Source organism: Dendroctonus ponderosae, unplaced genomic scaffold (assembly GCF_020466585.1).
Source record: "Dendroctonus ponderosae isolate FM_Combo_2020 unplaced genomic scaffold, Dpon_F_20191213v2 Dpon_F_20191213_11, whole genome shotgun sequence".
Lineage (NCBI taxonomy): Eukaryota > Metazoa > Arthropoda > Insecta > Coleoptera > Curculionidae > Dendroctonus > Dendroctonus ponderosae.
This window is the reverse complement of record NW_026017213.1, coordinates 6,848,911-6,875,555: the sequence shown is the minus strand read 5'-3', so window position 1 is coordinate 6,875,555 and position 26,645 is coordinate 6,848,911. Positions and strand designations below refer to the sequence as shown.

The following is a 26,645-nucleotide window of genomic DNA, read 5'->3' as shown; positions in this document are numbered from 1 at the left end:
ACCTTAAGATTGTCAGCATTTTTAACTGAAACTTTCTAAAATTCAGCATGTAGATGAAAGAGTGGGTAACTTTGCAAAAACTGGAAAATTCTGAAATTTGGTAGTCAAGTCAAGTGTACTACCAAATTTACCAAATACTCCACGTTTTTGGTAAATTTAGGAGTTTTGCTGTTCCAGCTCCAAAATGCCCATCAGTAGAAAGAACGTGAAATCCTGCATAGTTCAGCGGATACCCATTCTACAGTGGGGCCCAAAATATACCAGCCGAAAATTGCTAAGCGACTGTATAGCAGGGTTTACAGTTGGTCTCACTGTGATTCCTCAGGCTTTGGCCTACGCCACTTTAGGGGGTTTGGAACCGCAGGTTGCTTGCTTACACACTGGCACCTCCACACTGAACATTTATGAATATTCTTTCAGTATGGACTGTATTCGGCTTTCATCGGGTGCTTTGTTTATGCAATATTTGGTAGCATAAAGGACATAACTATAGGGCCGACCGCTCTTATGGCCCTGATGACCTACCAGCAAGTTGTGGGAAGGAATACGGACTATGCCATCTTACTATGTTTCTTGTGTGGAGTTGTACAAATGATTATGTCGATCTTGCATTTAGGTATTTTTTCAGCAACTCATCCTATACAAGGTAATTTGGAAAATTTCAGGTGTCCTGGTGGATTTTATATCCATACCAGTAACGGTGGGATTCACCTCAGCTACCTCAGTGATCATTGCCAGCTCTCAGCTGGGCAGTTTGTTCGGCCTGAAAATCTCCTCGAACGGATTTTTCGATGCAGTGACTAAACTTATCCAAAACATCAAGTTTACCAGGCTAACTGACCTGGCGCTGAGCGTCGGCTGTATCATCGCGCTGTTGCTGTTGAGAGTATGGATTCTCTTGCTTTGGATCAGTAAAGACCTCCTATGTCAAAATTTGACTAAAATTTGCCATAAAAAAATCGTCGATTGCTCGCTTATTATCGATCGTAGCGAAAGCGTGAATACCAGCTTTTTTATGGAGCTCGAAACGGCCGATCGACTGGACTAATTAAATTGAGTTCAGCTCTTTTGGTTACCGGAATATTTGCAGTTTTTTGAAAACCATATTTTTGCGATTTTCACGAAAACTAAGAAAGCCGGAAAGTTGGCAAAAATATAGTTGGACAGGGCTAAAATGTTTTTCCAATTTCCAAAGTTGGAAACCGATTTTGAGTATCCAAAATGAAGGTCAAGTTTTGCATTGGATATCCCCGTCCCTATACAGGGTGATTCAAAATTGGTGTAATTCCTTTTAAGGGGTGATAGAGGCTTCCTTGGGGAGCACGGAAAAAATATTGAAAATTGTTTTTTCGAAAATTCCTAGAAAATATTAACAGTTGAAGATCGAAGTTCAACTTTGTTATTAAGCATTATTTTGAAAGTGTTCCATGTTTAATTGGAAGCATATTGGAATACTTAAGCAGTCAAAAAGAAAAATTACGATCTTTGCTTCAAATTACGAAAATTTTCGATATTGAAAAAGTTCCCTTCTACAATTTTTTGATAAAAAGTCAAAGCGGCAGTGATGGTTTTTGTCATCGACAGACCAAACAAATACCGGCTACATTCCATTCCTATCACGTATGTAAAATTCACATTGAACTAATGGATTACAGAACACTGGTATAAATTGGTGTTTACACAGGCACTTGTTTGGAGTTACTCAAACATTGCACAACCACTGACGCTTTCCCAGGCACCAAATAAATACCGGCTACATTCCTACCACGTATGTAAGATCACATTAAACCAATGGATTACTGAACACCGGCACAAATTGAGCAGGAGATAATTAGCCGAATACGAGAGCTGCTCGAGAAGAGTGCATAAGAAGGTGATTACACAGGCACTTGCTTGGAATTACCGACAAATATGTTTTTGTAATTTGCAAACAAATTAATAATTCGGAGAGCAGAAAGACCTATTGGGTCGATAGCTATTTTCTATAGGAAATAAAGATTATTTATATATATAATAATTCGAAGTTATGGATTCGAAATAGGTTCCGTCATTCAACTATTCCTGTTGAATTTACCGTTTATCCTTGTCTATCTTATTGTCACTTTCTCTATTTATCCATGGTGGCCGGAGTTTTAAATAACTACAAAGCAACAGGTTTTTGCGTAATGTTAAAAAAACACTGTTGCCGTTTTTCTAATATAATTTTTTGCAAATTTCTCAGTTTTTAATAACAATTAATTTTTTTAACTATTTTTATGTACTCCTAAAACACCTCCAGAGGAATGACGCCAATTTTGAATCACCCTGTATGTGTGTCTCATGAGTTTTGGTGCCACGGTTTTTTTTCCAGAAATTGAAAGACGTGAAATTGCACCAGAAGGGCGCAAAACCCACAAAGTTCCAACAGCCAATAAACTACACCCTTTGGCTGGTTTCCACGTCTCGAAATGCTATAGTTGTTATAATCTGTAGCACAGTGGCATACTTGTACGAAACCCATGGTACAGGGGCGCCGTTTAAGCTGACGGGGCGAGTAAAGTCGGGATTTCCGGAATTCAAGTTGCCACCGTTTACCACTGTGATCCAGAACAGTACCAGGAACTTTCCTGATATGCTGAGCGATCTTGGCAGCTCTGTGATTTTAGTGCCCGTGATTGGTGTGCTGGGCAACGTGGCCATAGCCAAGGCGTTTGGTGAGACGTATTCGGTTTTTTTAAGTTAATTCAAAAGAAATTCCTGGGTTCCAGTCAGTTTTATTGTTTACTTACAATAAAACTGACTGGAACCCAGGATTTTTTTTTGAATTAAGTTGAAATACAGTCAGGAAAATATACACACAGTTTTTTTCAATAAAATCGTTACTTCAGCTGGAGGCGAAACCATCGATGCCACTCAGGAGTTACTCACTTTGTCATTGTGCAATATTTTTGGATCGTTTTTCTCATCCATGCCCATTACCGGGTCTTTTTCCAGATCGGCGGTTAATCATGCTAGCGGCGTGCAAACATCTTTAGGAGGCGTCGTAACAGGTTGGTATCTTTTCTTGGATATTTGTTGCTTACGCATGCAAATTGCTTCTTTTTTACGGAACGGTTACCAATCTCTGATCAAGCCCTATTTGGGCACAAAGTCAATGCTTGAAAATGTCTTTAATTTCGTTTCAAAGCTTCAAATTTCAGCCTAATAATACTCGTGAAATTGCGATCTTTAGTTGAGAATGCCTAAGATTTGATGATAAAATTGAAGATAATCCTAAAACTTTCCATAATGGAACACTTTGCAACAAAGGTGACCACATTTTTTATCAGTTTTTCCACTAATGAAAACTGTTTGCAAAACTCTGCTCTATGTATATATTTTAAATATAATTTAAATATTTTTTCAGGAATAATGGTTTTGTTGGCATTGAGCTTTCTAACTCGCTACTTTGCGTACATTCCAAAGGCTTCGTTAGGAGCCGTGATCGTGTGCGCTGTGGCATTTATGATCGAATACGAAGTCGTAAAACCTATGTGGAAATCCAGTAAAAAGGATTTGGTCTCAGCTCTGGCCACGTTCGTATTCTGCTTAGTTATTGGAGTGGAATACGGAATTTTGGTTGGTGTGACCATAAACATTATGTTTCTACTGTATCCATCGGCTAGACCTGGTATACGTATCGAGAAATGCGCTGTAAGGACTTTTCTAGGCCTTGAGCCTGCTAAAACTGTTTCTTTGCAATCAAAACGCTTTCAGACTGCAAATGGGCACGAATACATACTGATCACTCCTGACAATGCGTTGTACTTCCCGGCAGTGGATTTCATAAAAACCAGTATTGCCACTGCTGGACTTACGTCCAAGAATCTGCCGCTTGTTATCGATTGCCAGTTCATATTAGGTGTGCTTCTTCTGCTCAGTCGGGAGCTTATCAATGAGATTGATTTTAAATTGAAGGTGCAGACTTTACTGCAGCCAAAGGCATTTCCACACTGGTGAAGGAATTTGCAGCCCGAAAACAACCACTGTACTTTGTAAATGCCCGTTTGGACGTCGTCACGGTCTTTCAAGGTGTGATCTCCGAGGATTTTGTACACTTCAGCAGCAAAACAAACATGGAACAGGCAATAGAAGGTAACGGTTTTAATTCATATGTTGAACAGTTTATTTCAACGTTCGTATACGTTTTAAGAGAACCACAATAGACCAGACGATGAAGAAAACCTGTTGGCAGTCTTTTTGGATAACTCCTCCCAAAAAACTTCAAGTCAAGCTAAAGCTGGAGTCTTGCATAAGAGAAACTCTATGAATGCCTCAAACATTCCACTAATTTGAAAGTAAATCAGTAGGGAGTACAAAAAAATAGTGATGGCATGAAAATGATTAAGCTCTCTCATACCGACAATTTACACACCATGTTCTATTGCATGGGTAAAGGGTGTAATAAAACATACCTTTTAAACAATTTCGTCCTTATTTGACACTTTGAAAAGAAAATATTCAAAGAATCGACCCGAACTAACTTAAGGCTTTGCCGCGTCCTCTTCCTCTTGCGCCTCTCGAACCACGACCTTAAAAACCAAAACTTTAGTCCTGACTGGATTTTTTTAACTTACTGACCTCCTCTAGCGCCTGGCTTCTTTGCAGGTAATGTAGGCGGCGCACCTGGAGAAGAGGCAACTCCATTGGTAGCATCTAAATCCGAATCAGAATCAATTTCCTGGTTCACGTTGGGCCTTTTCCGAGTTTGTAACCGATCTAAGATCTTATTTACCTATCAAGGTCCGAAATAAAATTTTACACGTTTTTGAGCAGATTTTCTATAAGTTTACCGCTGAGGCGCCATCTGCTTCTTGTTCTTTGGCGTTATTCACGAAACCATCGACCCCGTCAATGTCTATTGAGGATTCCTCCAATTTCGTTCTCAGCTCGTTAATTAACTCTCTAGAAGCAAACGAGTTTCAGCCTGTGATCGTGATCGGAATCCGAACTTACTTGGTGACAAGTACGGGAGCGTCATACTCATTGGCATCGATGCATTTGACAACGGATGCGTTCAGAAAATTGAGAGAAAGACACTTGAGTTGCTTTTGCTGGTTGTCCTCGAAATACTGCATTACCAAATCCTCCACGCGACTCGGCAGGCTTTGATTTACCTAAAAAACAAGCCATTCGTGCAATTAAGCGACCAAATTAAATGTAGTTGGACTCACTGGTGTTAAAAACTCGTTCTTCTCCTTGCCGTGTCTGGGACTCTTCTTCACTGTAGACCTAAGTTTGACCATGTCCTTTGGGTTTGCGACTCGACCAATGTATTTCTGTCCAAACCTGATGGTATTAAATGTCTGGCTCTCATCCACATAGGCCACAATTAGTCTCAGCAGCGGCAGCTTGTTTCCTAATTGACCTGAATCGCAGCTAAGTACAGTTGCCAAAACATTAAAGGCCCCAAGTCTCACCCTGCTGATTAGCTTCGGTAATCATGATCTCAATTTCGCTTTCCACCTGCTTTTCAGCATGAGTTTGCCTGGTTAAAAGTTGATCAGTGCATTCGACCTCCTCCTCATCTGGCTGGCCATCCAATTTCTTTAAAATCATCTCCCGAAACACAAATGGCCGAACGGTTTTCAATGGCACTGGGGTGATGTGGAAATTGTTTTTGTAGACTTTCAACAGAGCTACATGCTTGGGAATGGCCTCTCCAATGCATAGGGAGGTGGCAACTGTGCTTCCTGGAAAAATCGATTAAGATACGGACATTTATTTAACTCCATTCTTTTAAAGTTGTACTTTACCGGGTTGTAGAATGTGCGTTTTGCTGTTGGTTCTTTCTGGTTCTATCCTACAGTCATGCTCGTGACCCCAAATGACCAGGTCGAGAATATCGGGCAGCGCATCATCAGGAACGAATGTTTTCACGCCTCGATTCGCTCGGTTTTGGTGCAACACCAAAAGATGGAACCAATCAGGTTCAGGGGGAATGGCAAAACTGAACTGAAATTAATTCGCTTTTTACTATCGCATCTCTGGCTATAAACTGGCCATAATGCGCCCACCTTTTTGTCAAAGATCAGCCTGGCCAATTTCTCGTCCTTAATATGCGATAGTCCATACAGGGCCAGCTTGGTTTGGCCTTTCCGCAGCAGAATCGGTTGAATTTCTACCGAACTGTGGTCGCTGCATTTTCCAAAGTAGTTCACCAGCCCGGTTGAAGCCACTAAGTTCATGGCGGATATTTGATGCTCTCCAGTCGGGTCGTCGTGATTTCCATGTACTGAAAACACTGGCAGTTCCACATTGAGGTTTGGATCTTCATAGTTCACTGTGTCGTCTCCAGTATTCGAAAAATTATGCGATGGGTCCGATAGGAATTCCACTTGAACCGGTTCATCTCCTAAGCAGTACCTTGATAAAGCAAAAATACGACGGTGGTTTAAAATTCTGGTTAAAACGAAAATAACTTTTTAACTGATTTTGGACAGGATCTACAATCAGAATGTTTAAAAGCAGACCCAGAAGCCAGGAACACTTTCAACGTGTGTAGCCTTAAATGTCTCGATAATTCAAATGAAATCGCTACACGAACTTTTGCTGCCATGACTGTTAAAAGCGGAATTACGTTACCTCTTCAGCAGTTCAATGCACTTATAAATACAATACGTCGATGGCCGGGACTCATGAAATAGATCTCCTCCCAGTAGAAGAAAATCTACTCGATTTTCCTTGGCAGTTTTAAGCACTTCTTCGAATGTATCAAACGTATCATTGGCTGCAAAATACATACGAATTCAATGCATTTTGCCATTCATGCAAGTTGCGGGGATGTTCCCACCTCTTACGGGATCCTTCTCAGCAAACCCTAAATGAATATCAGTAGCTACCAGAATAGAAAACACATCTTCATCGTGTTCTTCTGCCTGTCTTGCTATGCATTCCTCGTCTGGGCTTTCTGACGACATTTTTCGAATAGAGTAATTTTATCACATAAACTAAAGGGCAAACTTGATAACGCACCTAAAATATGGTTCTTCACAATTACAACAAACTGAAAACCTTTAAAAATATATGTAATGTTTTGAAGTATTTACTGGTTGGCGTTTATCAGGTTAGGTTATAGTTTTGTAGTTTTCTACTTTTTAGTTTGTGAATATGGCGCGCGTTGAAGCATAGTATTTGGCCACAAAATATCCCCCTGTTGGGGCATGTTATGTGGATGAAGTCCGCCACAAGACATTTGAGATAAGTATGTAGAATGTGGTTAGAGGATTTTAAGTCAAAATTCAAAAGTTGAAAGGCTTTGGTTAAATAATTCGCATGTTTTCCATTCCAAAGAAGTTTCTAATTGACAAAATGGGTCATTGGAACCCCATCCATGTCACTAAGCCAGAGTTCGAATCAAGTGTTTATTTTAGTTCGTAATCTTTAGATTGCATCAAATATCCAGGTGAATTATTATCTATGTTGATCGGCGATTGCTATTATGGATTATACGTTGTTAGCTTAAGTGTTGTTTCATTTCAATTGTGTGAAGTGAAAGATAACATTTAAATACGCACACCAATGAAGGTTAAATTATGCACTGATTTTACATGCTAATTGACTTGGAAGTATGTTTGTGAAGCTACTGGAATAATTTGGAATGTTTTCACTTTCACAATGTCGCTGAGGTCGCCGTATAAGTTCTTCAAATGTAAGTAAACAGGACCGTTCATGTTCAAAGACTTCACTGCAATTGCAGCTTACTTGGCCAGTAGTAGGTGCTTCAGTTTGCATAAATTGTCAGACCGACACTCACTACTGAGGAAAACCTGTAGGGACTTTTCTGAAAAAGAGCTGAAACCCGTTGCGGCCCACTTGGACAAGGAGGGTGAATTTCCGGCTGAACAAGTGAAAATTTAAATACACTCAATCCAATTGACTCCGGAATATTACATTTCAGATAAGCAAACTGGGCCGACTTGGACTTCTTGGTATTACTGCCGATTGTCGATTTGGAGGATCTGGTGAAAACACGCTTGGGCTCGCAATTGCTATCGAAGAGCTATCAAAAGGCTGTGGAGGAACTGGTGCAATTGTATCTATTCACAATGCGCTCTATGTTAATTTGCTCGACACTTTTGGAACTGAGCAACAAAAGAGGCAGTTTCTCACTGGGTTTACATCTAAACATCTTGGATGTTTTGCCTTGAGCGAATCAGGTAATAATGCACTTTTGTCGAATCGCTGACCAGAACACATTGTGCTCGATTTATAGATGCTGGAAGTGATGTGAGCGCAATATCGACAACTGCCCAATTGGATGGCGATTTTTATGTACTAAACGGGAGAAAAACTTGGGTGACGAGCGGCCATGAGGGCAAAGCTGCAGTGGTTTTTGCCACGATTGATCAAACCTTGAAACATAAAGGCAACTTTTGCTCGTTGAGTTACTACGAACTATTCCAAAACTTCTTTGCTTAGGTATCACGGCGTTCATTGTGCCGGTTCCAATTCAAGGTCTAACGATGGGCAGACTGGAAGACAAAATGGGCATTCGGGCTTCTTCAACCTGTGACTTTCACCTGGAAAATGTGTGTGTTCCAAAGGACAACTTAATCGGTAGCGCGATTTGAACGGATTCGAAAACAGCAAACTGATTATTTGGCATTTTTTCCAGGAAAGACTGGTGATGGATTTTTAATTGCAATGAAACAGCTAGAGAAGGCTCGAGTAGGCATCGCATCGCAAGCTTTGGGCATTGGTCAAGCTGCCCTCGAACTGGCCGTTCAATATTCTTCGGAAAGAAAAGCTTTCGGGCACCCACTCAACCAACTGCAAGCTGTGAAGGTAAGCGACTGAACCAAGTAACCAGAGAACACTGTTTTTTTTTCTACATTGCTTTCACAGCTTAGACTAGCGGAAATGGCTACCAAACTGGAAGCAGCGCGTCTATTGGTGTGGAGGGCAGCTGCAATATTGGATGAAGGGGAACGAGCAACCAAGTACACCTCAATGGCTAAATTAGCTGCTAGTGAGGCAGCCACTTTCGTATCACATGGAGCGATACAGATTTTAGGAGGCATGGGGTGAGTTAAAAAATCAACTCACTCACTGTTTTTTTACCTGCATTTTTTTCAGTTACATCAAAGACATGCCAGCCGAAAGGTATTACCGCGATGCCAGAATTACAGAAATATATGCCGGAGTAAATGATGTACAGAAATTATTAATAGCCGACATGGTTATCAAAGAATATACATAGCTGTTGACTTTTAATATAATTTTGGTTACTACCTGATTTTTATTGTAAACATCTGACGCAACCCATAAGCCTTGTTCTATGACGCAACATAAACGCACTGTTTCGCTGCTATTTACCATATATTCAACGAACTGCAGAGTTGCCACTGGTTTTACTTATAATTTATCATGACATAATGTGCTCATCAATCATTGAAATCTATTTTAACAAAAAGCCAGGAACTTTTAGCGCACTCCGACAACACTGAATCGAATTGCACCGGTTTCCGAACAAGAGCTTGAGCATACCACGATCATTCCGAGTAAAAGGCACGCTGTGTTGCCAACTTGATGACAAAGTAGTAATGTGTTTAGTGTTATAAACGTAAAAAACCAGAAAAAACATTTATAAAGCCAAAAAAAAAAAAAAAACACTTACTAATCCAAAAAAAAGAAAGAAAACAATAACTTACAAACCTAAAGCATGCTCGTAATTCCACATTGCAAAAAAAAACACTAACCCAAGCATTCGCATCTTACACATCGCAAAAAAGACAAACCAAGAAAGGTCGGGGTTGAAGCAAAGGAAGCTTACTTAGCCCATATGAAGCCAGTGGGAAAACAAGAAAAATAAAAAATATACATACTTCTTTGTGGGTGGCACGGCTGGAAATTCGATCCCTCAGCCCTATTACACCTTTACACCCCCACTAATGTTTTTTACTTTCACTTTACAATCGCAAATTTTCTAGTTTAAAGTCACATTTTCGGGTCCTTCACTCCTTCGAGAGACATTTCCAACAAATAAGACACTTTTTCCAGAACGAACGTGCAAAACCCGACTCATTTAATACTTCAACTGTAATAAATACGTCTTTACTGACAGCTCATTTCAGAGTTGACGTGTTTGTGTTTACTCGTTGCCATGCTACACGCCTTGTATTCAAAAAGTCGACAAGCGATTGGTCGATCAGGTTTATTTGTATCCGGAAACACGTCACCAGTGACTAGGCAACGAAGGTTGTTGATTTCTTCGAAAGGGGAAAAGTACTGATTTTAGGCGGAAAATATTTTTTTTGGCCGAAATTTTTCTAAGGGTGGGAGTCGATTCTTTGAAAATATTGAAATTTTCTCAATATGAATTAAATTTTACATCATTAAAAGTCATTAAAAAGCATGGCAGACGTTTCAGATCCGAACTAATAGACATTTTCGGCACTTTTAAGCGTTTTTTTGAGAGATGACCATCTTTAGCCGACGATTTCCTTCTCATTTTTGATCCGAACACAAATAGAAAATATCCATGAGACAAAAGTAGTAGGAAATCGCATTTTCGCAGAAAACACCACAAAAAAAAAATAGTGAACGCAAAATAATCATTTATCATCTGAGCATATACTATATGGCTAAACGCGCAAAACACACAAAATGTTCTTGACAATTTCCCACATTTGATTAAACAAAGTAGATCGACATTGCTACTTGCTGGTAGTTTTCCCATTGTCGTTTTGACGCGAAAAAAATGCAAAAGTCGCTAAAATGGGCTCCTGCCCAGCCCCAACGGCGCCTAGACAACATAATCTCCTCAAAAGCCCGAGAAAACGGCGATTTGATCGGGTTTGTGCCCACATACCTGGCGGTAAGACCTTCTCCCGCCCTCAATTTCAATCACTTCAGCCAATCGGAGCGTTTAGGAGCCGATGGAGAAGATGCACTTCATCATGAGCAACGAGTACATGAGGAAGTGGTTTAAGGAGCGCGGCGCCTACGAAAAAGACACCTACAGCAAGGAGCAAATTATCAGAGAGGAGAGTCGGATTAAGCGCCGATTCGTCCAGCGAATGATGACCTACCAAAAGCCCGTGAAGACCCAGTTGTTTGAGGAGAACGTCTTGCGCAAGTAGGGGCGTGATTTTTGCTTGCAACTTGTTGGAGGGAATGAGTTTTAGGCCTCCGCAAAAGGGCGAACAGCCGCTCGACTACAAGAAGTTCAAGTACAAGCCGGTCTGCCCCAGAGCAAAGGCGCAGCAGAAGAACTCTCCTAAGGCTCAGGCTGAGCAAAGTACTCGCGTATGTTAGAGCTGGGCAAGTCGCCTAGGGCTTAGAAGCTTAGGCTGAAATTCGGAAAATTAATGTCAACTAAGCCTTATTCAAAGCAATACAGCCATATTTTTATTAAAATCCGATGTATTTCTGACAGCGGGGAGGTCTAGTGGGGAGAAGAAAAAGTGGATTTTCCGGAAACTGTAACTTTTCCGTTATAATCGGCGATTCGGGGAAAAAATGAGCTGGATTTGGATCGAGATTCTAAAGAGGGGGCACGGTTTGCCTGAGGTTAAACACCCAGTGTGGGAAAACCAAGAGAGGCAGACGACTGAGGATTTTTCCTTTGGAAAGAACTCACTTTTCCATACAGTACCTGAAAGTTTCCTGTTCGCCTCCTTATCAGGGAATTCTGGAAGAATTGGCAAACTTGAGCTAGATGGGCAGTACAGATTCTATGAGTTACTGAAAGTTGAACATCCAGTGTGTCTGAACCAAGAGAGATTTCGGACTGCGGATTTTTTATTTTGAGAGGGCACACTTGTCCCTACACCCCCAAAAAGTTTCTCTCTCTTACCTACACTAGGGATCTGTGGAGATTTTTCAACATCCAAGCGACCACTTCCGAAAAGCCGGGAAGAAAATCTGAATGCTACCACGCCTTTTGTAAACACCCTGTATACATTATTGTGTCAATAATTAGCACGGTTTTTCGGGCTTTTTGTTTATTTCCCATTGAATTGAGCGCCAATCTTTCATTATGACCTCCAGTCCTCGGAAGTGTTTGTTCCTCGCAAACAATCGAGGCTTTATATGGTCTGAGAAAGAAGAATTGTAAATCAATGTTCATGTAACAGCCATTTAAGAAAATAAGATTATTATGGGTCGGGAATAACCCGGAGGTCAATTTGAATTAATCAGCTTAAACCGCGGGCAAGTGTTGGGCCAAGAGTATCTATGTGTATTTTTAACAATAAATATAGGATAGGGTGCCGACTGTTTGGTTATTCTGGCCTTCTTATTGCATTGGGAAAGAAATGTTGATTTTTTTGGCATGTATTTACCGTGTCCTCAAGCTTGTATTCAGTTGTTTCTATTTTTTTGTGTCTGATTTATTTTCTTGACCATTGTTATAATATTCTTATCTTTCCTGGGTCTCAGGCAAAGTGTGAAGTAAAAATGTTGAATATCGTTTATTTCATTACGTTTCGGCGAGACAACAGCGCCATCATTCAGAGATTTCGACGATTAAAAATCTGAAATTTACGGGATTTTGTGCTCTTCAAGTCACCGTTCGGTTTTTCAAAATCGGACCAGTAGAAAAAGAGTTATGAGCCATACAGTTGCGATTTTCAAATTGATTTTTTTGCAAAAAATTTAGATTTTCAAAATTTTTCACAACTATGCATTTAGGGCAACTGATCCCAATTTAAACGCTTTTTGATTTTTTGAAATCGGGCCGATAATAAAGGAGTTATAGATAAAAAAAATCCGCATCAATCTGACACAGAATTCCTGCCCAACTCTGATTAAAAATCTGAAAGTTACCAGACTTTGTGCTCTTCAAATCACTTTTTTGTTTTTCAAAATCGGACCAATAGAAAAAGAGTTATGAGCAATAGATTTGCGATTTTGACATTAATTTGTTTGCAAAAACTTCAAGATTTAAAAAATTTTCAAAACTATGCATTTAGTGCTAGTAATCGCATTTTAAACTGTTTTTGATTTAACTAATGTAAAATTAAGTGAATCCCCATATAATAGCTCGGTAAACTGCTGAACCTTCATCGCCGCATTATTTAGCATAATTAAGTGGAAGACGCAGTGTTCGATTCGAGAAATAAAGCACATGTTTTGTTTTATTTTATTTTATTTCTATTTTTTTTTATTTTGTATTAGTAGTAGTGTTCAATATTTTGATGAGAAAAAAGGTGCCCCACGGATTTATCAAAACTATAATTTTGTTTTTCGATTTCTTGTTCAATTCCGAACAAAAAAGCCCTCTTGAGTTATCTTCGTACATCGTGCTATTTTCGAGTAAACAAATAAAAATCGTATTAATGACATAACTATGGTTTGAATTAAAAAATCAAGACGTACATTAAAACGGTTTTAAAATAATAGAGTTATGGATAAAAAAAACCCACATAAATCTGACAGAGAATTCCTGTGCAGTTTTCTGCCCAACTTTTAGATCCGTCAACCGATTTCAGCCGTTAAAAAACTGGAATATTCGGAAAAGTGTGCTCGTCAAATCAACTTTTGATTTTCCCAAATCGCGCGAGTAGAAAAAGAGTTAGGAGCCATAGAGTTACGACTTCCAAAACTCAAAATTTTTAAATTTTTCCAAAAGCTTCCATTTTAAAGTATCCGATGCCATTTGAAGCGCGCTTTTTGATTTTTTCAAATCGGCCTAAAATTAACAGTTATGGATACAAAAATTGCATAAATCTGACACAACATTTTGTGCAGTTTTCTGCCCAACTTCGAGGTTTGCCAACCGATTTCAACGATTTAAAAACTGAAATATTCGTAATCTTGCGCTCTTCAAATCAACATTCGATTTTCCGAAATAGCGCGAGTAGAAAAGGAGTTAGGAGCCATAGAGTTACGACGTCAAAATGGCTTTTCCCTTCTTCGCGCCATCTTCTTTTTAAGAGACAAATTTAAGGTTTCAAGAGGGCAAAGACCTAAAAGAACGTTGATTTTTACCAATCATGAGTTTGTGTAAATTTTAAATCTGATGATGGCGCTGTTGTCTCGCCGAAACGTAATGAAATAGACGATGTTTCCAAATTTTACTGCGACCGAAGAAAGATAAGAATATCATAACAATTTTTTTGTGTGCCATCCATTCATTCCGCCTGCGATTTAAGTAAACTCCTTGTTTCCTTCCTCTCTTTTTTTACATCTTTGATATCCACGCTTTTCCGATCTTCCCTTCATCGTTTCCAATTTTTTTTTGCCTGCAAGTTAGCTGTTATAGATGATTTTCTTGTTCATCTTGGTCTATTTTGATTTTCCTTCAGGACAGTTTTTCTTGCAAAACTTCGCGATATTACTGTTAAGGTTACAGTTACTGGCAGGAAATTGTCGTCAGTCTTGCTATAAAAGAAAGAAAATTCGGCAAAAACTTAACACATAAAACGATAAAGTTCCACATTCTTAAGACATGCCATCGGACTATTCCGCAATGGACTTTCCAGCATGTGTGCTATTCACTTCTCGATAAATGTTCTGTTATTCGTTTGTGCTATTTGTATGTTCGGATTTTATTGTTGATTTGCTGTGATTTCCTAGAAAGTAAGTCCAACTTTGATAAAAGAGCATAATAATTAGGATTTAAGTAAATGAACCCGGCGTTAGATTACATGGCAGCATGCAGACTCTCATGAATTGTTAACGTTTAATATACGCATAGCGAGTCTTTGATCGTGCTTAGCTCATTGTGTACTTCCGTACCAAAGACAATATTTTACTAAAAAAACAGAAACATTTATTAATATTTCTGAAACCGCTTGAGAGATTTTAATGAAATTTTGCAGATATGAATAGGCATCAAGTGGCCATGTTTCTGTAGGATGAAACATTTTTGTCTTAATCAGAGGCGCGCGTACCGACATTTATTCAAAGTTTTTGAGGCAAAAATTGGTGCTCTACTGTTTTACCAAAAAATAATTTTTTTCGTCTACTTTTTTCGTAAACTCCTCATTTTCGAGTGAAAAAATAAAACCGCTTTAATGCACGTCTTGATTTTTTAATTCAAACCATAGTCATGTCATTAATACGATTTTTATTTGTTTACTCGAAAATAGCACGATGTACGAAGATAACTCTAGAGGGCTTTTTTGTTCGGAATTGAACAAGAAATCGAAAAACAAAATTATAGTTTTGATAAATCAGTGGGGCACCTTTTTTCTCATCAAAATATTGAACACTACTACTAATACAAAATAAAAAAAAATAGAAATAAAATAAAATAAAACAAAACATGTGCTTTATTTCTCGAATCGAACACTGCGTCTTCCACTTAATTATGCTAAATAATGCGACGGTGAAGGTTCAGCAGTTTACCGAGCTATTATATGGGGATTCACTTAATTTTACATTAGTTAAATGATAATTTTGCCTGCTTTTCTTCAATTTATTTGCTTGCTTAATTTATGTGCTTTAGAAAGTCGATTCTATACGGGGATTACCAGTGTATGTATATAATCCAAGCCGCAGGTCTTACTCTTTAAGTTTCGGTTTGTGAGACGAGTTAGTTTAGTTTATACTTGTCTGCTCTACAGGGTGTTTGGTAAGTCGAATTCTTGCAGAAGGCTTCAGTACTATTTTCAGGTTCCTTTTAAAAAACCCTGAAAGCAGCAGAAACTAATTGACCCCTTTAAGTCAAGAACCACTCAAGGAAGTTCAAGAAAAACAGTTGGACAAAGTCCGTTGGTGAGAGGAAAAACAGTTGAAAAGTTAGAAACCCTCAAGATACAAAAAACTCATTATCAAGCCTTTTCTGGGGCTCAATCCTTTTAGAACGTTTCGGACATCAACTATTTTCTTCGCTACCAAGTTACCTTCCCAGCCCATTTGTGCAGCACACTTAGTAGAATTATTTTACTTTATCTCAAAAAATATATTTTCGGTTTTGATACCGAAGCCATGACATTGACCGCCGATAATAATGGTCAGCAAAACACTTATCTTTTCAAATTAGTGGCTTTATTTAATAAATAGCGCAATCTTGTGTTCTGCAATGCAGAAAACTTGTGCAACTGTCCAAAAAATGTTGCTGAGCAAACTGCAACCAGCAACCAAAATGTTCCTCTTTACAAATCCCCCTGGTAATAGAGCTGACCAGTTTTGACGTGGCCGAGTGCATTCGGTTATCATCGGTCTAATGCTCAGAAGTGAGAGCGATGTATGCGTCTTCGTCCCGCCGGTCCATGTACGAGAGCTTTGCGTAAATTAGTAGCATTTGGAAATCCAACTCTAATTCAAGATTTGACTAATATTCACCCTATATATATAACAAAGTTAAGTCCAAAGATAATTGTTATCTCTTCTAGAGGAAAAAGTTCCGCAAACAGTATCGCTGGTTATAAATAGATTGGTCTTTGAAGGCGATTGTGAGTTAGTTCAGTGTTTTAGAGCTGGACAATGCAGAGGACTTTGCTCTGGGTCCTGCTAGGGATTGGGTGTATTTCCCTCTCCAGTGCCAGACTGATTGGGAGGAGAAGCTTGGTGGTGACCACTGAAACTACTCAGGAGGATACGAAGAATGCCGCACCAACAGTAAGCTGCGCTTTCCATACGGCATTTGGTGCAGGTACTTAAGGGAATGTTTGCAGATCGCTACTTCGCCGCAGATCTACCAGATGCGTGTGGACACCAACGTGTCCAACAGGTATGCAGTGACTCTGGTAACCAGCAAAGTGAGGAACATTGGAGATGCTGCTCAGGAGGCCACGTTTTCCGTGGTTACTCCCGATCAGGCCTTCATCTCGGGCTTTACCATGGAAATCGATGGGAAGAAGTATAAGGCTTATGTGCAGGAGAAGGAAGAAGCAAGGGAAACATACGACAGGGTAGGAACTATACAACAGTTCTCCCATAGGGTTTGCAGGTTTCTTGTTTTAGGCTGTAGAAAGTGGGTTTGCGGCAGCCCATGTGGCAGCCAGTGCCCGAGACTCCAACCGATTTACAGTATCAGTGAATATTCAGCCTGCAAGTAAAGCCACGTTCTATCTGACCTATGAAGAACTGCTGGTGCGAAAGGATGAGAAATACGAGATTGTTCTGAACATTCATCCAGGCGAGCCCGTCAAAGACTTGCTAGTGCAGGTAAGAGCTTCATTCATTGCGCTGGCCAGGAAAAATCAGAATTTCGGGCGATGTGCCCGGAATTTTTCGGGTTTTTGCACTGAACTACCTTCTATAGACTGCGTGAATTTCAAGTTGCTACTTGCTCTCCAGAGGAAGTTATGGGTGCTTAAAGCAGAGCGTGCAGCCGCTTGCGTTCTCTCAGTCGGTACCAAACTCGTCAGATTCAAGCGTTTTGCTCTTTTTCTATGCCAATTTTCCTGTGATTTCATTGTTTTTTTTAAGTTTGGCACTCAAATGTGAGAAAATCAGGCTGCTACTTGATGTTGCTTGGATCGCCAAGTCGCTGCTTGCCCGAATTTGGAGGTTCTAAATTAAAAAAAGCTGTTAATAAATGTAAATTTTTGAATCAGACAGTAGAACAAATTGGCAAAAATCAACAAACTTTTACGGGCATCGTTGGATAGTTGGATGTGATAACTTCAAGTTGCTGCTTCGGTATCTGGATTAGAAACTAGCTGATGATATAGATAATACTATTTTTGCTCCAGGTTAACATTGACGAATCGCGGCCCCTCAAGTTCGTCAAAACGCCATCTTTGCGGTCCGGTAACGAGCTGCTGAAAAACAACCCCAACTTGGACCCTGAAGCTGAAATAACCAATTTGAACGAAACGTCTGCAGTTGTCCGTTTTAATCCGGATATTGCCAAGCAGAGGATCTTGGCCGAAAGTCTCGGCGGCAAGGAGAAGAATGGACTTAGTGGCCAATTCATTGTGCAGTATGATGTGGCCAGAGACCCAGAAGGAGGAGAGGTAAAAGAAGTTCATCCATTAAAGTTTTCCCATACAATTTCCAAAGAATCCAATAATCAGCTATTGAGGTTAAGTCGCGGTTTTTTACCCCAAAAGTTATCCGTCAAACATTTGAGACCGGAAATAGGATCAATTTCAATCAAATCGCTCATGTTTAGGAAAAGCGAATAATACCAATCGTCTCAGGAGGACGAGGTGGCCGAGTGGTTAAGGCGTTGGACTGCTAATCCAATGGGCTCTGCCCGCGTGGGTTCGAATCCCATCCTCGTCGTTCCTTTTGATTTAAACAACCACCTCTTCCTTGCCTATGCTTTTTGCTTTTTGAAGAAATGTAGCTTCTGTAGCTGGAAGCTGAAAGGCTGGAAGACGCCTGTGTCCAAAACTGGAGGAATAAATGCTGAAGACGCATAAGAAGAGGAGGAATATAACTTCAGTGACAGACAGAAAAGTGTTACTTTTGCCTGGTTTCCCACTAGGCTGAAGATCTGCTGTCTTCCTCCAGTGCCTACTGCACCTTCTTCCAACGCCTACTCTTCTTGCACATGCTATTCTATTCTAGGTGTTGGTCAGCGGAGGTCACTTCGTGCACTTTTTCTCACCGGAAAACCTGACGCCATTGAAGAAACAGGTGATTTTCGTGCTGGACACCAGCGGAAGTATGTCCGGTGTCCGGATCACGCAGCTGAAAGAAGCGATGGACAGCATTTTGGATGAACTGAAGCCTGAGGACGTCTTCAGTATCGTCGAGTTCAACTCGCTGGTCAAAGTGTGGGATGTGTCCACCATCCGAGTCAGCTACATGGAGGGAGAGGACCCCTACATCTACTCCGATAGAGACACAACTACGCCAGCTACTCAAGTGCTCCCTCCCTCGTTTCCTGCCACTGAATCGAACATAATCAACGCCAAAGAGGTAACTCCCTAACCAGGAAAAACTTGGAAGCATCTTGATCGAACTGGGAATCTGCAGGTCGTCAAGCAGTTGGATGCTAATGGAGGTACCGATATACAATCCGCCCTCAAAATCGGCCTCAATATCGAGACCAGCAATGCCATCAAAATCCATCAGCCCATCATAGTCTTTTTAACTGATGGTGAGCCCACCGTTGGAGAATCCAACACCGAAAGGATAGTTTCCAGCGTAAGCCACTCCCAAACCCCCGAGCCCCGCAAGAAACTTAACATTGTTCTTCACTGTTAAAGATTACGGCGCTTAACACCCTCAAAGTGCCAATCTTCTCCTTGTCGTTCGGCGATGGAGCTGATCGGGAATTCTTGAAGAAGCTCTCGCTGAAGAATCAGGGCTTTAGCCGCCACATCTACGAGGCTGCTGACGCCTACATTCAGCTGCAGGACTTCTACAAGCAGATTTCCTCGCCTCTCCTATCCAATGTCACCTTTAGGTACACCGACCAGGCATCCAACGTAACCAAATCCAATTTCCCCATACTCTTCGGAGGCGGTGAGCTGTTTACCACTGGAATTCTCCGAGGTTGGTGCCCTGACATCGTATAATTTCCATTTTTCCATCTCACCAAGATGATTCAGATCCCAGCATCGTCCCTCCAGCAGTGGAAGCATGGGGAGTGAATGGACCCATCCAGCTGCAGCCCAAAGTTTTCCAGGTTTCCGGCAACCTGGAGCGCTTGTGGGCTTACTTAACTGTCCGCCAGTTGCTGGAGCAGCGCGAGGTGGCTGAGGACAAGACTGGGCCAACCCAGGAGGCTTTAAGGTGGGCGTGAGTTGACGATTGTCCCCCCATATGAACCATGAATCTGTTATAAACTAGGCTGGCGTTGAAGTACTCGTTTGTGACGGATGTGAGCTCTTTGGTGGTGGTCAAGCCCAACGACACTGCCACTGTTGATACGGTAGACGCAGCTGAGAGTTTTTCCCCTTCGTTTAAGCACCGTACAGGTAAATTGGAGAGTTTAGATACAATCGGATGAGCTCCAAAACTGATAAGTTTTGGAGCTCTTGGTTTCAGGATAAGTTTGATTCATTGCTCAATTGCGTAGTCTTGATATACATGACCATTCTTAACTGCATGCGCCTTTGCTTGTTTGGGAAATCTGGTGAAACTCCTCAATCATCAAACAGTTTTTCTGTGAACCGTCCGTTTTGCTAGCGCTTTTAACCGTATTTTGCAGCATTTGCAGCTTTCAGCCCAATGAGGAACTTCAGACCGGCAATAGTCCCAACAGCAGCGGTTTCATATTCGTCCCATTTCGGATTTCCAATTTTATTTAGCCAACCTGCGAGGGACTTTTTGAGACCAGGTAAAATATTTCGGGGAAACCGCTTGCACCACCAGTGAACTTAGATATTAAAGAATATTATTTTAGCTGCGTCTCCTATTCAACCATCATCACTTCATACCTTCATACCCGATCAACATTCAGTTTTTACAACTTCGCCTCCATCCTTGTCCAAGATTCCCTGGTTGGGAACCGTTAGGAACACCAACGGTACCATCACAGTAGGTTCAGGTAAGAATTCTATAATAACAACAACATTGTCTTGTGCTTGGGCGTGGCTTAATAAGCCGTATTTTCCAGATGCGTATTCCTTGGACTATGATCCCAGTGTGACACCGTATTCCTGCCAGAATTCCCTCAACAAGGCGAACGGAACCTGCCTTCAGCTGATGAACTGTGAGCAAATCTATCCGCAGTTGACTGACTTTGATACCTTTAAGAAGTACTTCTGCAAACTGGACACGTAATATTTGGTTTACTTGCTGTAGATGTTTTTATCAGTGAATTTTGTGTCTTTGCAGTGCTGCTGGAGTATGCTGCCCAGACTCGCCCTTTCCATAAGCGAACTGCACTGAAAACCCACTACTCCCACAGTTTTCTAGGCTTATTACAACAACTTGTACTGTAGAAATACACGTTAAGACATCGGCAGTGGTTTATTTATCCGAAGCTTCAGAGGCTTGCGACGCTGCTTCTACAACATCATCCAAAGCCTCCACGATCCCCGTTTGCACAGCACGCTCATACATGTCTTCATTCAGCTTCCAGTCCTTCTGGATCCCTTTGCTCAACATCGAGTGCCCCGACAATGAGTCCTCTTCGTATATAACGTCAAACTCGTCATCGGAAACAACGTCCACGCCTTTTTCCAGCAAACGTGAGAGCTGCTGCTTCATTTGGTCAGCCTGCGGGTCGACAATGCTGCTGCGAATGCTCACGAAGCTGGACTGAACCACCACTGGAAGGTGCGTTTCCAGTTCTTGTGCCACTTTCAGTGGGCTGTTGGTCTTGCTTCTCAGGATTGACATTCTCGGGAACTTTCTCTTGTCGATCTTCAATGGAGGCTTCGGTTGCACCGCTGTAACCATCTGAAGCAAGTGGAAATTCCGTTGGAGAATATGGAAAATATGCTGGAGGACTGCTCAAAAGAGCCCAAAGTGGGCAGTTAGTGGGAGAAGCTTGGAGGCGAGGCCCCAATCTCCTACCCCAATTGCCTACACAGCTGTTGAGCAGAGCTTTGAGCAATTGCTTTATTCTGTTAAGATCTTTGGCATCTTACTGCGTCGCTCCGTGGAGGAAGGATTATTTCGCTGCATGCCAAAGTAGGTCTTTGGTCTGGATGGCACTCCGGGCGACTGTCTTCCGTGGCTGACTTTCCCTTTGCAGCTTGCTGAACAAACACATTGGACAAAGATCGTCGCCGCCCCACTGCAAACTCGTTGCTGCTGGAAAGCTCTTTTTCTGCGACCTGAGTGTCCCGAACCAGGCCTGATTCCTGAAATGAATCTTGGTAGCTCAAAAATCAGTTGCTGAAATGGAACATATGTTCCTGATCATGCCAGTGGCTCGCGTTGGAGAAACGTCGGCAAAATCCTGGCGAAAAGCTTACCGGTGAATCAATCTGCATAAAGGACACGCCCTTTCTGTGGGAGTTGTTCAGCTGCGCGGCTTCTGGGATTTGCAGATTAGGAAAGGCCGTATCAAAAGCAACTGAAACAACGCAAACTGTTGGGGTTTTTTTGAAAAATTTCCAGGGCCGAGACTGACAAAGGGGATGAACCTCTTCATCCAGCTGCTTATTTCTGGCAATGTCCGCAAACGTTGTCAGTTCCCTCTCCTGCTGTGCCAGTTCCATGGTGGTCACGCTTTCATCGCAATGGTTGGCTTAACATGAAAAATTTCAAACACTCTTGACTCATTCCTGGAGGGACTTGAACCCAGCTCACCTGTGTGTCCAGGAGTAGGCCAGGTGAGGTAAACGTCCTCCTCCTCGTCAATGATAGCTAGAACAGTGTCAATTGATGGACACTTTTTTACAACACTTCCCACTTACGCAGGCAGTGTGCTTCGGAGTAAGATTGAGTGGCAACTCCGCGCCGTTTCACCTGCTCCATGGTATGGTCTACAATGCTATCCAGAAAATTCCTGACTGCGATGACCTCGGACATGATGTTCTCCACTGTGACGCCCGCCAAATGATGAGGAGATTCATGCATATTGAAGAAACTAGCTGGAAGTTTTACTCATTTGGCGGAAACTTGGCAAAGTTCTGGGCTCACCTGGAAGGCTGGGGTATTCTTTTCTGAACACTCTGCAGTCTTGGTCGATGCATTTTGCGCCAACGCACTTGGCTTGCAGAAACGCATACCCAGATGGATGATCCTCCGGATATTCGCCCACTTGTACTTCTACGTGTTTGCTCCCATCTTCCTTCGAAATGGACTTTGATGCTTTCGCACCAGATTTGCTCATTTTCCCATCGATTTCTTGGAGTTCGCATTCTCCCTTGCTGTGTTCTTGACTCCTACTTGCCTGCTTACTGGTTTGGCTTGCAATTTTGCTGAGTTCGCCCTCTTGCTGGCTGTTTCCGTCTACTCCCGTCTTGTCGATGTCCTCCTCACTTCTTGCCTGCTGGCTTTTGGACCGTTTGGGCTTCGCAGCTTTCAACCTACACAGCAACCAGCGCTTGCCGATCTACTCTAGTGGGAAACCATTCTGTTACCTTATAGAAGGCAGCAGATTCGAGAAAAGGTCCAAATAGTCCAGCTGGATGAAGCTGCTGGCGTGTGGAACGGCCACATAAAGCTGGCCGTGCAGTAGATCCGACGGATCGTGGATTGGCTTGCCGTCGATAGAGCACAGGCTGGAAAAAGTTGAAAATAATTCCAGGAAGTTTACTCTTGGATTAAGCTTACTACTGTATACCTTCGCCCACATCCAGGCGATGTCCCAGATAGTCCAGCACCATGTCGTAGTCCATAAGGTCCCGCTCAATTAGGACTACTTTACTGGGCAGTTGGCAGGCTCTTCCTGATACCATGATGTAGAGGAGAGTTCTTTTATTCCTCTTGGTGCATGCGATGAGGTTTAGGTCCGAGATGCTGATACTGTAGTCGTGCTTGGAGGGTCGCCGCTTCATTTTCGATTCATCCACGTATCTGCAAAGCCACAGATGAATGTTTCCAGGAGCAAATGGAAGACTCACCCGTTCTTCCGAAATTTGACTTTCTCAGCCCCTACAGCGACATACTTCCCGTTGGGCCGGATTTCCTTTAGGCACAACACCAGTTTCTTAGTGTCCAGATGGTACAGCTTGCGCACAGCCCCAAAGCGAGGCTGTAGCACACAGGTGAGTAGCCCTAGAAGCACCGTAGTGGGAGGTCTGTTTACTGGACATGGGGCTTACCTAAGGTGCCCGTCCAGGACTTTAGGAATTTCGGATGCAAAGTGATCTCCTGGCCGGGACAGTCAAAGTCCTGGTTCTTCCACACGGTAATTTTTACGGGTTTGCCACATTTTGGTTCATCGAGCGTTTGCCAGGCTCGTGGTTTTGCTGGCATGCCCAGGCTGGTTCACATTGCTGATCAATGACGTCAATTTGCTTGTCAGCTCTGATTGACTTTCTCCCATTCAGAAAATTTCCCCAATTTGACCCAGCCCGACTGAGTACAAGAGGAAGCAAAAAGCATAACATAGGAGAAGAAGCAAAGAGTCATCATTAAGAGAAAATTTATCAGAGCAGCATTCTGCATTCTTCTAATCTCCCATTGAAGAGGCACTTCCAGGGGGAGCAAATGAGCAGCTCTTGCTAGATGAGGCTTTCGTGTTTGGTTCAATCCAAATATCCTCAAGATCACAGGAAGGGAAGATCCCGATGAAGACGTATAGGATAACGAGTCAATTTGGGGTTTTATTGCATCTTTACTGGCTACTAACTACAGATTTTGTACCAAAACTGTCCAACTTTGATAGAGGCACCTACTTTTCGTTGGGATGAGCGGCATTCCACTCTATGCTCCTTGCAATGGCTTCAGGAATGGGAGGAGCGACCGGCAAGTCAGCACTGGATGGTTTGTAGCCATCCTGGTCAGCAACGTACTGGAGAACATGCGGAGCTCCTTCGAGATCGACCCATTGAGCTACTCCTTGGACAGCTTGGCCATCGTTGATTTGCCTGCCCTCCTGCTGCTGACTGGAGCCATCAGCTGACTCGTAGCTCCACTCGAAGGAGCCGTCTGGGCTCGAGTCGAACTTTGCCGATGTGACGGCTACCGGCTCTTTCGCCACTGCGCTGAGCACAACAGTGGCTAAACCGAACAGAACCAGGGCTTGAGAGAACATCTTCAGAGTGTGATGCTTGTTGAAGCAAGCTTCTTCTTTTTATAGGCTGCCGAAATATTCATTTAATACTGAAAAAGGTTACGACCTGGATGTATTTCGATAATTTAAATGAGAACTGCTACTTGCCGCCTTCATGAATATGCTAATGTGGATTAAAGATCGGGCTTCAAACTGCTTAGTGATGAATTGATGATATCAATTTCATTATAGTCTTCCAAATTGGGTGTTGCGATATCAGGGGCGGATCTGCAATAAAAACACAAGTTTTGGTGTTTTTTGTAGCTTTCCTAGTTGCTCATTTTCTTGCTTAGAGAATCAGAAGCAGTTTATCTAATCAAATCTGAATCTTCACTTTGCCTTGTAGATGTTAAAAAGCGCTGGCAATTAATGGGAATTCTTCATTATCTTCCAAGGCATTGTTTGTGGTAAAGTTCAAAGTCTTCATGGTGGCTGCACCTGCACTGATTTCATTCATTCAATTTACGATGGGAACGCATTTTCCCTTTCATCTATTTTCCTTTTCATCCTCGAATTGAGGCCTCAAAGTCTTCGACTAGTTTCGGAGTGATTAAAAACGCGCAGTTTTATCATTGCAAAATCAATTAATTCGAATGTTTGAACAACCTTCACATTTGAACGTCGATACTTTCCGATCTCGTGCTGAGAGAAGAATCGCATAATTAGCCAAGATAAAAATAATAATTAGTCAAGATTTTACTTGTGCATGTTTTGGMTAAACCATTCCAAACTTCAATCAACGCTTAAAAAAAACGCAGTATCCGTTTTTGTCAAACGTTTTGCTGTTATTAGCTGCAATCATCCTCAAAWRTKATCAACCAGTAGCCAAATTCAATCAGCAAATATGCAGGAATACCGGCAGGCATTTGCCCTAATCRCATGCAAAAATAAATCGGTTACATAAAGTGAAGAATGAACGTGATCGGTCGTTGATCTGGTTCATCAKACACCCAAACAATGCGACCAACGAATCGTGACCGAGAAGATCGCTCGATTTATTACAACATTTTGAGAAGAAAGTCGAAGAGAGTGACATTTTGTATGGGATGATTATTATGTGATTCTATGGTAGATAGGATGGAACAACTGGCTGAGAAAGTGGTAGGTTGGTGAAGAACACTGGGGGCTCAATGGGAACTTTCTGAATTTTGAAGAAGATTGATTGGAACCACTGGAAGAACATGGCCAGTGAGATCACCAGATTTGGGAACACTTGCTTTCACCTAGGGAAATGAATGAATTTCGGCAAGAATGTGATCTTTTGCGATGATAACTAATTTAAAAATACCTTGTTTGCATAACTGGATCTGGAGCTGATCTTTGGATAAGCGAATGAGAGAGAATCTCTTGTTTTGTAAATCCTTCAATGCTCCTTGGGATGTAGAACTTAACTTTAGATGCGTTTTTTTTAATTTATTATTTTATATGTTATTTACAATAATTCCCATGAAACACCCGATTCCCGACTTCGTGTGGTTCTTCCCCTGTTCATCCAACCTGGTAGTAAAAAGTGAAACTTCGGATTTTTGTGTGCTCTTTTGATATTTAACATCCCATCCATCGATGGTACTTCTGGCACCCACGCGATTCTAAACCAGTCGGCAAATTCAGCGTCGCATGTGATAATGTCAGGTACATTATGCTCATTGGTTGCACAAGTTCTAACGTGTGTCTGCTTGACCTTATCGGTAAATTTCCCAAGAATATTTATAATAAAGATTACACTTCTTATGAAAAAGGTCAATGAGGATCTCGGGTCGCAATAATAAAATACGCTTCATTTCAAGATTGAAGAAAATGACATTGATTTTTCCTTTCATTTTGAACGGGGCTCGTAAACAATGATCGAGTAGTGAAGAAATGCTGCTCCAATCAATCAATATATTGGTTCTATTGATCAATCAACAGTTGCACATTCCTAAGCCTGTTTGTGCATAAATTGATGGGAACTTTTCCTGCGTTAGGGGTAATTCCAGATTCCGTTTCAGTTTTCTTTGCTAAAATTGACAGTTTTTGGTTGAAAAAAACTAAGCCGTTGGATTGCGCCAGAAAATTAACGCAAAAATTCAACATTTAGTATCTTCCGACAGAAAAACGATGCACTTCAATGGTGTTTTAGCCAGTCAAGACTATTTTCTAAATCTGCATGCATTTG

At 41.6% G+C, this 26,645-nt stretch overlaps 7 protein-coding genes and 1 non-coding gene across 15 annotated transcripts in view; 5 read left to right on the top strand and 3 right to left on the bottom strand.

The window, feature by feature from the left end:
- Window positions 1–4,444, top strand: part of LOC109542738 (sodium-independent sulfate anion transporter) — an 8,144-nt gene extending 3,700 nt beyond the window's left edge. Inside the window, exons 2-10 of the mRNA XM_019912088.2 lie at window positions 178–364; window positions 421–616; window positions 666–886; window positions 2,351–2,693; window positions 2,868–3,029; window positions 3,386–3,672; window positions 3,736–3,880; window positions 3,937–4,113; window positions 4,172–4,444. Coding sequence (XP_019767647.1) covers window positions 185–364; window positions 421–616; window positions 666–886; window positions 2,351–2,693; window positions 2,868–3,029; window positions 3,386–3,672; window positions 3,736–3,880; window positions 3,937–4,113; window positions 4,172–4,314 — 1,854 coding nt within the window. The 5' untranslated portion in view covers window positions 178–184 and the 3' untranslated portion in view covers window positions 4,315–4,444. The remainder of the gene's footprint in view (window positions 1–177; window positions 365–420; window positions 617–665; window positions 887–2,350; window positions 2,694–2,867; window positions 3,030–3,385; window positions 3,673–3,735; window positions 3,881–3,936; window positions 4,114–4,171) is intronic.
- Window positions 4,435–10,072, bottom strand: LOC109542739 (double-strand break repair protein MRE11). Of its 2 annotated transcripts, XM_019912091.2 has the most exons (11): window positions 9,846–10,072; window positions 6,812–6,993; window positions 6,604–6,748; window positions 6,036–6,384; window positions 5,775–5,973; window positions 5,439–5,711; window positions 5,193–5,386; window positions 4,975–5,135; window positions 4,812–4,923; window positions 4,600–4,753; window positions 4,435–4,550 (listed from the first exon to the last, which is right to left on the bottom strand). In XM_019912091.2, exons 2-11 carry the CDS (start codon window positions 6,936–6,938, stop codon window positions 4,498–4,500), a joined length of 1,767 nt encoding a protein of 588 aa, XP_019767650.1. In that variant the 5' UTR covers window positions 6,939–6,993; window positions 9,846–10,072; the 3' UTR covers window positions 4,435–4,497. The 2 variants fall into 2 exon arrangements, with proteins under 2 accessions (XP_019767650.1, XP_019767648.1); XM_019912089.2 differs by lacking the exon at window positions 9,846–10,072 and having other exon boundaries at window positions 6,812–7,096.
- Window positions 7,173–9,251, top strand: LOC109542744 (short-chain specific acyl-CoA dehydrogenase, mitochondrial; the record flags this gene model as incomplete). The annotated part of the gene is given in 8 exon segments (XM_019912102.2): window positions 7,173–7,669; window positions 7,718–7,866; window positions 7,919–8,177; window positions 8,234–8,386; window positions 8,440–8,577; window positions 8,636–8,805; window positions 8,866–9,044; window positions 9,097–9,251. Coding segments are annotated over 8 exon segments (1,206 nt in total). The 3' UTR covers window positions 9,221–9,251.
- A 584-nt stretch (window positions 10,073–10,656) lies between the features above and the next one.
- On the top strand, window positions 10,657–11,379 carry LOC109542753. The gene is made up of 3 exons (XM_019912113.2): window positions 10,657–10,837; window positions 10,893–11,098; window positions 11,148–11,379. The coding sequence occupies exons 1-3, from the start codon at window positions 10,721–10,723 to the stop codon at window positions 11,275–11,277; spliced, it is 453 nt and encodes a 150-aa protein (XP_019767672.2). The 5' UTR covers window positions 10,657–10,720; the 3' UTR covers window positions 11,278–11,379.
- A 3,060-nt stretch (window positions 11,380–14,439) lies between these two features.
- LOC109542734 (inter-alpha-trypsin inhibitor heavy chain H4) lies at window positions 14,440–20,778 on the top strand. Of its 5 annotated transcripts, none has more exons than XM_048662450.1 (14): window positions 14,440–14,544; window positions 16,387–16,530; window positions 16,587–16,823; window positions 16,876–17,079; window positions 17,610–17,873; window positions 18,433–18,786; window positions 18,844–19,014; window positions 19,077–19,365; window positions 19,422–19,605; window positions 19,663–19,790; window positions 20,024–20,152; window positions 20,219–20,362; window positions 20,432–20,594; window positions 20,653–20,778. In XM_048662450.1, exons 2-14 carry the CDS (start codon window positions 16,396–16,398, stop codon window positions 20,690–20,692), a joined length of 2,442 nt encoding a protein of 813 aa, XP_048518407.1. In that variant the 5' UTR covers window positions 14,440–14,544; window positions 16,387–16,395; the 3' UTR covers window positions 20,693–20,778. The 5 variants fall into 5 exon arrangements, with proteins under 5 accessions (XP_048518407.1, XP_048518405.1, XP_048518408.1 ...); XM_048662448.1 differs by having other exon boundaries at window positions 19,413–19,605; XM_048662449.1 differs by having other exon boundaries at window positions 14,446–14,544; window positions 16,379–16,530; window positions 19,413–19,605.
- Window positions 18,063–18,144, top strand: Trnas-gcu. The gene has a single exon. It is a non-coding gene; the product is annotated as a tRNA-Ser (tRNA).
- LOC109542737 lies at window positions 20,773–23,767 on the bottom strand. Of its 3 annotated transcripts, none has more exons than XM_019912087.2 (11): window positions 23,538–23,767; window positions 23,337–23,490; window positions 23,047–23,289; window positions 22,854–22,994; window positions 22,411–22,799; window positions 22,185–22,361; window positions 22,078–22,134; window positions 21,899–22,015; window positions 21,741–21,841; window positions 21,411–21,626; window positions 20,773–21,219 (listed from the first exon to the last, which is right to left on the bottom strand). In XM_019912087.2, exons 1-11 carry the CDS (start codon window positions 23,689–23,691, stop codon window positions 20,788–20,790), a joined length of 2,181 nt encoding a protein of 726 aa, XP_019767646.2. In that variant the 5' UTR covers window positions 23,692–23,767; the 3' UTR covers window positions 20,773–20,787. The 3 variants fall into 3 exon arrangements, with proteins under 3 accessions (XP_019767646.2, XP_048518411.1, XP_048518410.1); XM_048662454.1 differs by having other exon boundaries at window positions 22,078–22,122; XM_048662453.1 differs by having other exon boundaries at window positions 23,050–23,289.
- A 254-nt stretch (window positions 23,768–24,021) lies between these two features.
- Window positions 24,022–24,969, bottom strand: LOC109542758 (larval cuticle protein III/IV). The gene is made up of 2 exons (XM_019912119.2): window positions 24,957–24,969; window positions 24,022–24,507 (listed from the first exon to the last, which is right to left on the bottom strand). Exons 1-2 carry the CDS (start codon window positions 24,967–24,969, stop codon window positions 24,110–24,112), a joined length of 411 nt encoding a protein of 136 aa, XP_019767678.2. The 3' UTR covers window positions 24,022–24,109.
- Between the last annotated feature and the right edge of the window lie 1,676 nt (window positions 24,970–26,645).